This window comes from Lepidothrix coronata, unplaced genomic scaffold (assembly GCF_001604755.1).
Source record: "Lepidothrix coronata isolate B3197 unplaced genomic scaffold, Lepidothrix_coronata-1.0 Scaffold194, whole genome shotgun sequence".
NCBI classification, from domain to species: Eukaryota; Metazoa; Chordata; class Aves; order Passeriformes; family Pipridae; genus Lepidothrix; species Lepidothrix coronata.
This window is the reverse complement of record NW_016690374.1, coordinates 543,616-554,690: the sequence shown is the minus strand read 5'-3', so window position 1 is coordinate 554,690 and position 11,075 is coordinate 543,616. Positions and strand designations below refer to the sequence as shown.

The following is an 11,075-nucleotide window of genomic DNA, read 5'->3' as shown; positions in this document are numbered from 1 at the left end:
TCATTCCTGCCACAAGCCTGGCAGAAAGCTAACTGAGCTGAAAAAACCCATCAAAATGCAGAGTTCAAATAGTTCTCTGCTGAGTTAATGTGTTAAATCAACTAATACAAAAGTTGAGGGAAGATTGTGTTGGAGCAGGGGAGAAGATGGCCAGTAGGTCAGAAGCAGGGTCAATAGAGATGAATAGAGAGCAAGGAAGGGTACAGCAGCAAAAAAAGAGAAAAGGCAGTTAAGACTTCGCCTTTCTAGTAGCAGTCACTCAGGAAAACACAGCCAGAGGCTGTGGTTTGAAATTGCAGTGTGTATAGCATCAAACAAACATGTTGCCATTCCCTCCACCCCTTCCACTCACTCCCTGCAGCTCTTCTTGCCCAACACTGTGGCCTGCTGCCCCACAGTCATGTCAGCATGGAAGTTCATGTAGCCTCCCTGTAAGCCAGATCAAGGAATTGATCCAGCTAAAAAACAATCCAGCAAAACAAAACATTTGTTTCTTCATCAGCTAAAACAGTCAGCCAATCCAGTGCTGAGCACAGCTGTGCAAACAATTGTGCTGGCACAGTAAAGGTCCTGGAGCTGAGGCACAGTGTTGAATGGGCTGGGAAAGAGACACAGACAGGTTGGGAAGGGATGACATCAGTGTTAATGCCCCAAACTAGTATTGCTAGTGAACGATCCACAGTGCCAAACCACAACCAAGGCTCCTAAACAGGATGTTCTTTCTCATTGTATTCAGGGTAAGAGCAAATACGGCATGTTTTACCAAGAATATACCTTGTTGTCATGCATGATGACTTTGTCAAGGCCTCAAATAATGACTACCTTCCACAGAAAGGAACAGCAATAGTTATCTTGCTTTGAAGTAGAAAAAAAAATATTAAGTATAGGAAAATTTTTCTACAAATTTCAAACTGCTGCACGATGTGATGGTCTGCCTTTGAAGTTAAAGAAATCAGTAGCACAGAATGGCATGCTATTGCTGGGAAATATTCTGCATGCAGATCAGGCTTCAGTGAACTCCACCAATGTTTGCACATATAGTAAAATGGGTGGCAAAACTGAGCGTTGATCTGGGTTTCAGCCTTCTTCCTGCTGGGAAGAATGCCTCTTTTGTAAGACACTAAACCAAGGCATAAGGAGCTATTTCCTCACTATGCTGAGGAGAACAAAAATAATTCCATCACCATTTATATTAATTGCAATTTTATTTACTCACAATGACATCTTGTATGCTTTGTTAGGTGGAACATATTACAACACAAGAATGTCTTATTACAATTGCTAAAAGCACAAAGGAACTATGCTGACAGAGATCATGCTGGATAGACCCTGCACTGGCAAACAGACTTGAATTTATACGAAAGAGATTTTGATTCAACAGCTGAGCTTTGTCTCAGCAAAAGGAACCTGTATAACTGACTCTTTCAGTTGCGATCCCCTTCCTCACACATTTTAGAAGTTCCCTCTGTCCTAGAGCAGAGTCCTATACCCAGACTATCCTCAAAAAATGTTGGACAGAGTTGCCATTTAACAATCTTCAGTAATGAAGTCTGTCAACCAACTCAAAGTTTAACCTTCTCCACAGAGAGATTTTGCAGTCACTAACTTACAACCCATTGCAACATAAGCCTATTATTTCTTGTCTTATTGTGAGTGAATGGAAAGTGCAACATCTTCGTCTCTTCTTTGCCACAATCTTTTACATATTTGAAGAATGCTGCTGGGTCTTTCCTCAGACTTTTCCAGGCCAATTAATTTCTTTCAGTCTTTCCTCATGGGTTCTGTGTTTTAGATATTTGATGGCATATTATTCCTGACCCCTCAATTTCTCCAGCTGATAAATGGGCTTTTGGGGCAGATGGTGCCCCAAAGTAGGCTCTAGATAAAGATTTTCGGGTACTAACAGAAGTGGAAACTTCATTTCAAACATCCTATTTTTGATAAACCTGTAATGCATTCCTGTATGATATTTTTTCAAGGCAACAATTTTATTGTTTCATGTTCCACTGATGTTCTACTACAAACTCCAGCTCATCTTTACAAAACTGTTTTTTGCTTCAGACAGTTTTGCAAGTGCTTGGTGTTTCACAATAGTAGCATTTAGACTTTCCTAACTTCTAAAACTACTATTGTTAAGCCATTTCTCCCAGTGATAAAGATCTTATTGAATCCTAAGCTTATCTTCCCATGTACCTGCAGCTCCTCCCAGCTGCATAAAGTTTATCCCATTGGTGGATCTTGATGCTCTGACAATGAGTCATTAATATCTATTTTACTGCTCTACACAAAAGCTTTTATCATGGCATAGGCAGAAATTATGCCTGACAAATCCATGTTGCAATGTCTTATTCAATCTTCTATCAGATAACAGCAAGAGAATGATTTAGTGAGTTTGTTGCTCTGTATCTGTGCATACATGTGTGGGTAAGTGTATGGACTGTTTTTATTTGTGCTGGACATATTGTGGAAGCTATTTAAACTGTATATTAAAATCTCAGTCCTTGGAAAGGATGCAATACCTAGGGCAGGGACATGACAAAATGTAAGCAGACATTACACTAATGATGCAACATACAGTAGGTTTGAAATCTTTACCACACAATAATTATAAAATATTTTTTCTGGCACCTGTTGCAATCATCTTAACAAAGCTTGATTAAACTGTTCTGCTTCCTGTGAACATGACACAGTTGTCACCCTTATCTTTCAATTGGATTTGGGAATAGAGCAGGCAGATGTGAAACAATACTTTGAGTTCGTGGCAGTGATTAAAGTGGCAGAAAAAGGGAGAAGGTATGTGCAATGATGTGACCAATTCTGACACTGACTTCCATAGTAGTACCGGGGCACCAACCATAGCAAAAGCAAGCTATGTTCTCAAAGGTGGAGAGTCTGACATGCGACTTGTTTCCTCAGCTGGACCTGCTGATTAAAGCTTAATGCATTTCCAAACCTAGCTTATTAGGACTTTTTGGTGGCTAGGAACGTTTATATAGAAAATACACAGGTCAGAGCTGAGCCAGCTTTACAGAAGAGAAATATATTCTGTAAAAGTTGGGTTGGTCAGATGGGGAAAAAAGTACAGGTATCTTCTGAATTATGTTGAAGATCATTACCATTAGTCTTAGCTCATTAAGCTTCAAATAGTTACCATTACTCTTGCCACTGTCTACAAACAGGTTCAAATGACTGTGGAGGTAATAAGATCGTGAAAATCCAAATAAAACTGTAAATAAGTCAGGGTAGTGGCCGTCCTGAATATCAGAACTGGTGACCAAAATGGTGACATTCTTTTGAGTGTGATTTTGTTGCCTAGTAAAACCCATTAGCTGAATTTGCAGGGGAGGGAGCTATAATTAGGGGGAAAAAACAGATTCATTTTCACCTAGTTGGTAGTAAAATGCTCTCAGGTGTTGCTTACTGCTGCAGTACACTTTTTACAAAATAAAGCAGCTTTTAACAGAGTTGCTATTTTGAATTGAACTTCCATGGTACAGGAGAGCTCTTCTCTGTATGGACCATATAATTTGTCTTTTATATTCTTCCTGTCAGATACAAAATAACACAGTGCATTGGCTCATGATGACTGTAAACAACTGAAGGATTTTTTTATCTTTGTCTAGAAAACTTTTAATAAAAGTACTTCTATATCCAGAAGTCATAAATACAGATTTATACTTCTGACTTCCTTTCAAATCTGCCTTTCTCCCACAGTAGTTAGGGTTTTTTCTCTAGATGCATCTATGAGTTAATAGTGAAGTTTGCTTCCCCTCCTTTCCTTCCCCTTCTGACAAACATGTTTGTAGTTCTGGTTTCAAGGTTTTGGATGAGTGTTTAACCTGATTAAGTCAATGGTGGTTTTTTCTGGTGATTTCAGTCAAGCTATAACTCCAGCCAGTCCCACTCCTACACCTCCCACTTCTGATAACACATTATTAATGACATTTTATATCCTCACTTTACTGGACACTGAACAGTGAAGAATCAGCCTCATGAGGAAATAGTAATGACCTCAGATTTGCAGCTTCAGTTTTCAACACTCTTGAAACCTTCATTCTGAGGAAAGCCCAGGAACTAAGTACCAAAAATGTAGACACTACTAGTGCATTTCCAGAAGGAACAAACACAATTTCAACACAGCATTGTATTTTAATCTATAAGAAATCCATTTGTAGAAGGTCAGCTATGCAATGTAGCATATGCAGAAATAGTTGCAATTCCCATGTTCCTATAAAGTATCTGAATTTTTTTCCCCATATAAAGCAGCTATTCAGTCAAATTAAATATACACAGAAAATAAATCTGACAGACAGTAAATATGTCCTGGTAGAGCTATTATTGCCTGACGCTGCAGTCCTGGATCAAAGCCGTCTCTTGGCTACTTCCAGACACTTTCCCCAGTTCTATCTTTTTACCCCGTGTGATGATCTGGTTGCCAAACTGCTAGTTGAAGATAACTCCGTCATGTTAGTGTTAATGGTTTTGGTGTGTCTCATTTCAAGTTCCAGCTAAATTCAAAGGCAGGCTGGGAAAACGAACTCTCTTCTCTATAGAGCTGGTGAAGTAATTTATCACTGGCCTTTTCCAGCCACAATTCTGCTAGCACGAGGCTGTCTTACGCAGCATATTTTATTTCCTGTAGAGCACATATGTGGGACCTTCCACTACGAGCTCACGAAACTTCAGTATAACAGGCAATGTAACCAACTGAAAAACCAACCTGCAGCAGAAGGCTAAAATCCTTTCACTAGCCCTTGGCTATTAAATGTAGTATTGGTGCGTACATTTTCCATTGTAGTAAAACAGATTTTCATTAGACACATTAGGTAACACACAGCATGTACAAGTAATACAGAAAACACACACACATATATGGGCTTTAATTATAATTTCAGAAAAAAATAAAAATCTTGTTACAAAAGAAATGTAATACTAGAGCACTGGCACTAGATAGTTCGTTCTCTTCATACTTGTGTATGGAACAATGCAGGAACTCTATCAAGCACAAACCTGATATGTGCCAAACTTTGTTCTTTGGAGTTGAATTAAGGATGTTTTCACCCTCCAAGTTTCCAGTCCAGCTCATTATGAATGACTATCTTTTTGTTCATGCTTCTGAGGATGGTGTTTTCATGGTTTCCTTGCTCCCCTCTTAGATGACAGATTTCCATCTGCAGTCAAGTTGCAACACTGGATGTAGCTCACAAGCAACAGAAGCCTGTTCATGCTCCGCTTCCAGTGCACGGTGAGGGGCCATGGGCCTTAATTCATGCAGCTTTGTTTACTCCAACAGTGACAAATTTAAACATACAGTAAAAGATGAATGCAAAGAGAGAAGGTGAGATAGTGATTATTCATTTTAGGGAAAAGCCAGTAATTAAAGCTCAGGAGGAGAGACAGCAAGCTTTCTAGAAGTGGGTTCAATAAGCACGCACTTGGGAGATAAAACTGTGTTGCCGTATGTGCTGGTGTAGATGCCTATGACAGATATAAAATATGATATGAGACAAGGCTAGACTGACTCATATAGTTCTTCAAATTAGTAATATACAATTTACAGCTCAACAGTGTGAACTTTAAGAAAAACATCAAGTTCCTCCTCATTTCCGATTGGTTCACTTCGCTATTTTAGCTCTGCAAGTTGTCTCTAATTTATGCTAGACCAACTGTAAGAAAAGGAATGGCTTTTTAATCTCACAATGTGGAATGTCAGAGAGATTGGAGTGGTTTGCTTGACTCATTTGAAAGGTACATCAGATAGGAAAAGGTTTTATGAAGAAAAGCTGTGCAGGTTGGATAGGAAAAAGGGGTCCATGGAAGGAGTACTCCATATCATGCTGTAAGTTGAAGCACTTCTTTTGGATAACAAACAGAAATGAAGCAAGGCAATTTTTCACTGGTTTTACTGAAAAAACCCCATTCTGAAAGGTACACAGCTAAGTGAGGCACAGTCAGGTGGTAAAAAGTCTCTTCATCAAGTACAGTCTACTGTACTGAGGTTCTTCACAAAGTATTAGGGGAGAACAAGAGAAGGAGGAAGACAGTTGCACTGCCTCCACCTTCTCAGAAGTGACAGTCCTTTTTTTCCACCTGATCTAGAGAATGAAAAATGAATTTTGTTCCTCCCACTGCTGCAGCATCTGTGACTGTGGGGAGGCAGCACTGGTCCAATGACATTCACAAGCAGTTGAGACTGGCCATCTCCAACCCCGTAGGAGATGCTTCTCAGTGCAGGCAGGAAGATGAAAAGATAAAAAGATAAAAGCCATTGCTGGTGCCCAGCAGAGCTGATAGCATGCATTGCCATGGAGTCCCTGTGTTCCTAGGCCATTTCCTTGTTCTCTAGATTACTTAGAGAGGATATCTACTATAAACACAATTACCCCTTGTCTTATTCCTTTTCACAAGCTGTAATGTCCCACAAAAACCTTTTACCCCACTTTTAGCCAAAACCCTTTGTTATTGGCTTCCCTCTGAGCTGACATAGTGGTTTTGTGATTCCTGGCTCTCCTTTGGGCATTAGAGTCTTCTCTGGTCCTTTTCACTCCCACTTTTTGAAAAGTGACTCTGTCCCAACAAGAGGGCCAACAGCAGGCATACTTGGAAAGGCTGCTGCCAGAAAGCTCCTCTCTATTTCTGAATAGGAATACTGAATGCAGGAATACTGAACTAGCTCATGATATTTAAAACCTGCATCAGTAGCAGCTTCCCAGGGAGGCCATAATTTTTTAAACACAAATGAACATTCATTTTTATGCTTTTCCTTGAGTGTGGAAAATATTGCTTATTGTTCTCTGACACCTAAGAAAGTTTAAGGGAAGTGGGGAGCTAGGAGATCCTGAAACTGGGGAGTTATTTCAAAACTGTTGTTTTCCTGGGTTCTTTCATGCAAATTTTTATCACTAGGTAACACAACTCAGCCAGATTCAACATCATGCAGATCCCAGACACAGCAAGCATGAAAATAGTAAATGTGGTTTTCTCAGTGGGCCGAGACACAAAACAATCCACTACATTGGGGCAGGGCCAAGCATCGCACTTCACCAAGCGGGGCATCTGATACCCATCATACATATAATAGAACACATACATGAAGACAGCTTCAAAGACGATCCTGAAGAAGATGCTGCTGGTGTATGTCCACCACAGGGGTCCCCGGATGTGAATCGTTTCATTTTTTAGCTCTTCAATATCAATTTTCTCACCATTTCTGAATCGCCGTTTCTTCTCATGCCTAGTGTAGGCCACGTGCATGGCCACCAGCAGCGCAGGTGTGGAGACAAAGATCAGCTGCAGGGCCCAGAGTCTGATGTGAGAGATGGGGAAAAAGTGGTCATAGCATACATTTCTGCAGCCTGGCTGAAGTGTGTTGCAGACAAAATCTTGTTGTTCATCTCCCCAGACTCTCTCTGCAGCCACAACCAAGATCATGATACGGAAGATGAACAGGACTGTGAGCCATATCTTCCCGATACTGGTGGAGTGTTTGTTTACACCTCCTAAAACAGTCTGCAGAGTTCCCCAGTCCATCTTCTTTTCTGTGTCCTTTTACCTGCAGGATGACACAATACACAGAATGGTCACTTTTCCAAGTGTGAAAAATCAGTTCTAGACCTTCTGTGAAAAAGAGGACTTCCTAGCAGTCTCTCCAGAGCAATAGGCAAGTGTAAAGTCACTTTGATTAATGTCCACATGTTTATGGATTCAAAAAGCTTATTAAACTCTCTCCTTCCATGAATTTATGATGGGACAAGGATACCTTGATGTATTTCTCAACAAGGCTTTGGGCAGAAAATAAGTTACTACTTAATACAATTCCTCTGTGCATTCTCTAGGCCCTCCATCTCTTTCTTATTTCCCTTTCTGTGGTTGACTCTTGTCAGTGGTTTGCCTTTCGCTGTGTTTCCCAAAGCAATAGAAATTACTATCACTGCATGAGTTAAGCCATATGTAGACAAAGTAGAGACTTCTCTAGTACTTTTTACAGGATTTCTTTGCCAACACCACAGCCCTAGAAGGCTGAGCTGGTGTTTTCTTTGCCTCTGAGGTAAGTATTACTTGGCCACCTTCAGCAGAAGTCCTCATTCCACCCAGACACCTCCAGCAGGCCTCCAAGGCCTTCTGCTGCAGCTCAGACATCACCCTTAATCTCAAAATTACAACATTTGATTTTGCCAACACTGGTTAGAAGCCTCAAGTCAGCTCTGTCAGGGCTGCATGCTTATATAACACAAACCAGCAGGCAAAGAAAGATACAGCAGAGCCTGCCCTTCCACATTCATTGTTATCTCATCCAAAAAGGAGAAAAGCAGAGTCAGAGCTGAGAGGAAAAAGCCCTCAGCTAAAGAGTTTGTGTTGATTTTCTAGATGCTATTACACCCCAGCAGAATACAGGAGGTCAAACCTCAGAGAAGATCCATTTCAGCTTTCCTCCTATTCTGAAAGACTAAAATCCACACTCTTTGCTCCTTTGAAAGTAAGTTCTGCTGAAGTCAGAATTCAGTCTCGGGGCTCAGCTTTCACTGATTGCAGCCACTTGGAAACTATCAGTGAATTGGACAAAATACTTTGAAACCCGAGCTGGGAACCTGCATAGCTAGTCCATCATCTCTCAAGGCTAGGCTCAGCTGTGCAATGTGGGAGAGCCACACTGGCCATGGATAAGAGCTGTGTCTCTTCTTGGTGCTAGCTGTGCGTTTGGGGAGAATGTGGTACCTTGAAACGTAACACTGGCCAAAGTTTACAAAAATCTCTCAAACAACAGAGGAAAAAAAAATAACTTTTTACGCTGGTGTAGGTACAACACAACCAAAGGACTAACATGTCCCAACACATACCCTTGGTATGAGGGCCTAGCTTGTGCTGACAAGCCTTGAGGCAAGAGGGAGAGGTCAGATTTACTGTGATACAGAAAGGTGAAATTGGGTAAGACAAAAAAAAAAAACAAACCAACAACTTTGAGAAGATAGCTGGAATTCCTGAGACTTCTTATGCTTTTTCTCTGCTGAGACTGGCACCATATTATGCAACTTTTTACACTGACCTAAACTGTAGGCTATCATCAGATACCTGCATCTTTCTCTTAAGAATTTCCTCGTGCCTGTTGCATAGTCATTAAAATAAAGTCAGTGAAACCTTCACAAGGGGCTAATCAGGATTGAAGGAAAGCATCTGAAGTGTACATCACTGACAGATGAACAGCCTGGGCTCCAAGTGCCGTCTCCCACTGCAGTTCTGAACCAGTGCTGCAAGTTTTGAGGGAAAAAACAATTTCTCCTTGCTCGTCTGCCACTACAGAAACACCGAAGTTGGCTGTGGGGAGAGAGCGAATCTACCGGGACATCCAACTTGCCAAAACCAAGACACCGTTATTGAAAACAACTCTAAATTCCCACTCCGGGGTTACCAGTTGGACCCCACCCCGTCCCTCCCTCCCACCGCGCCGACCTTCGTCCCGCCGCGTTCCCGCGCGGCTGGAGCGGACATGGAGCCTACAGCGAGCCTTCAGCGGCGGGAAGCGGCGCGACTGCCATCGGCTCCTGTCAGCGGGCACCGCTGGCAAACAGCGCGTTTGGCTCTGAGGTCCGACGGCTCCCCCCGGAACGCCGGCTGCTGTCATCACCCACGACCCGCATCCCCGCAGTCCGGGCCGGTCCCGGGGCTGGGGGCTCACAGCCGGCGCCCAGGCACGGCTGCCTCCCTGGTAGCTCCGGGGCAGCGGGGACTCGGGGCCGCGGCGTGGCTGCCCCAGCCCCGTAGTGCCCTCTCCGCTGCCGGCGGCCGCCCCGAGCCCAGTCCCGCCGGGACGGCCCCGACCCGAGCCCCTCTCCGGCACACCACACGGATCCCGACCCACTCGGCGGGCGCACAGCCTAATCCCGATCCCACCGGTGGGGCACGCGGGAGCCTCTCCGGACGCTCACCTGGCAGGGCTCGGCAGGACACGCGGAACACGACGGGCGCGCCGCGCTACTCCGCTCCCGCGTCCCTCGGTGCCCGCGCACCGGCCGCTCCAAGTCTCGCCGCCCCGCAGCTTTAAGGTCCCTCCCCGCTTACCTGCCGCCGCTTTTAACCCGCCTCCGCCCGCGCCCCGCTCCTGCGGCCGCCCGGAATCGGCGGGATGGACGCCCAGGACGGGGCGGGGCCGAACCGAGGGGCTGAGCGGCTCAGCGGGAGCCGCCGGCGTTGGGCTCTGCCGTGCCCGAGGGGCGGGAGCTGCTGGGCATGCAGTGGGTCTGGGGACGGGGCTTCTCGCGGGAAGCGCCCTCGGGTCCGCCCGGGGCGTCCATGCACACAGGGCGCGCATCGGGCGGAGGGAGTTGGTACACTGCAAATACAGCCCTGCGCCGGGATTGATATCCAAGTGTTGGCAGAAAACATGTCCCAGAGGGAAATCCAGCCCCGTGGGACCCTCCGAAACTGCTCCAGTGCCATGGCAGCCCGAGAAAATCGTCACCGTGGACCAGTTCGGGCAACGGTCAGATAAAATGCAGCTCCCACAGACTTTCTGTAGGGTGAGGCAGGGCTGGAAAAAGAAAGCTGAGACCTTCTTAGAAGGCCCGAGTTTGGAAGACAAGGAACAGATAAAATAACTGCTGAATTGACAGTAAAAAAGTTGATCTTGGTCGCCAGATGTAGGGGTAACAAGGGCAGCAGGCAGCTAAAGGCAAGATAACAGTAAGATGATGCTTTTTCGTTTGAGATCTTGTGGGCTTTTTACAGCTGTAGGAAACCTTTCTGGTATCCTCATTAGTGTGCACAGCCTTGATTTCACTGCTTCTGCGCGAAGGAGTGGGGAAAAAGTTTCTGTGAAAGTAATCTAGCAGGAAGTATAAAGAGTGACTCAAAGAAGTTACTTGCTGTGTGAAGATCTGTCACTAGGTGTTATTTGTCTGGAGCTTGAGCTCTGTTGTTGACAATAATAAAAAAAAAAGCTTCTTCTAATTATAGTACCCTTTAAACCCCATCTTTAAGGAAAGTTTCTGAGGATGAGGACCGTGGCCTGCCAGGCATGAATTAGCTGCATCAGCACTGCAGCCCTTATCTTGGGCTTTGCTTGTAAAGTATACCCAGCG

General features: G+C 44.1%; 1 protein-coding gene across 2 annotated transcripts; it reads right to left on the bottom strand.

Annotated features, from left to right (window-relative positions):
* Positions 1–1,233: 1,233 nt before the first annotated feature.
* On the bottom strand, positions 1,234–10,135 carry LOC108505550 (gap junction beta-2 protein-like). Of its 2 annotated transcripts, none has more exons than XM_017831694.1 (2): positions 10,057–10,135; positions 1,234–7,552 (listed from the first exon to the last, which is right to left on the bottom strand). In XM_017831694.1, exon 2 carries the CDS (start codon positions 7,528–7,530, stop codon positions 6,853–6,855), a length of 678 nt encoding a protein of 225 aa, XP_017687183.1. In that variant the 5' UTR covers positions 7,531–7,552; positions 10,057–10,135; the 3' UTR covers positions 1,234–6,852. The 2 variants fall into 2 exon arrangements, with proteins under 2 accessions (XP_017687183.1, XP_017687184.1); XM_017831695.1 differs by lacking the exon at positions 10,057–10,135 and adding an exon at positions 9,924–10,049.
* Between the last annotated feature and the right edge of the window lie 940 nt (positions 10,136–11,075).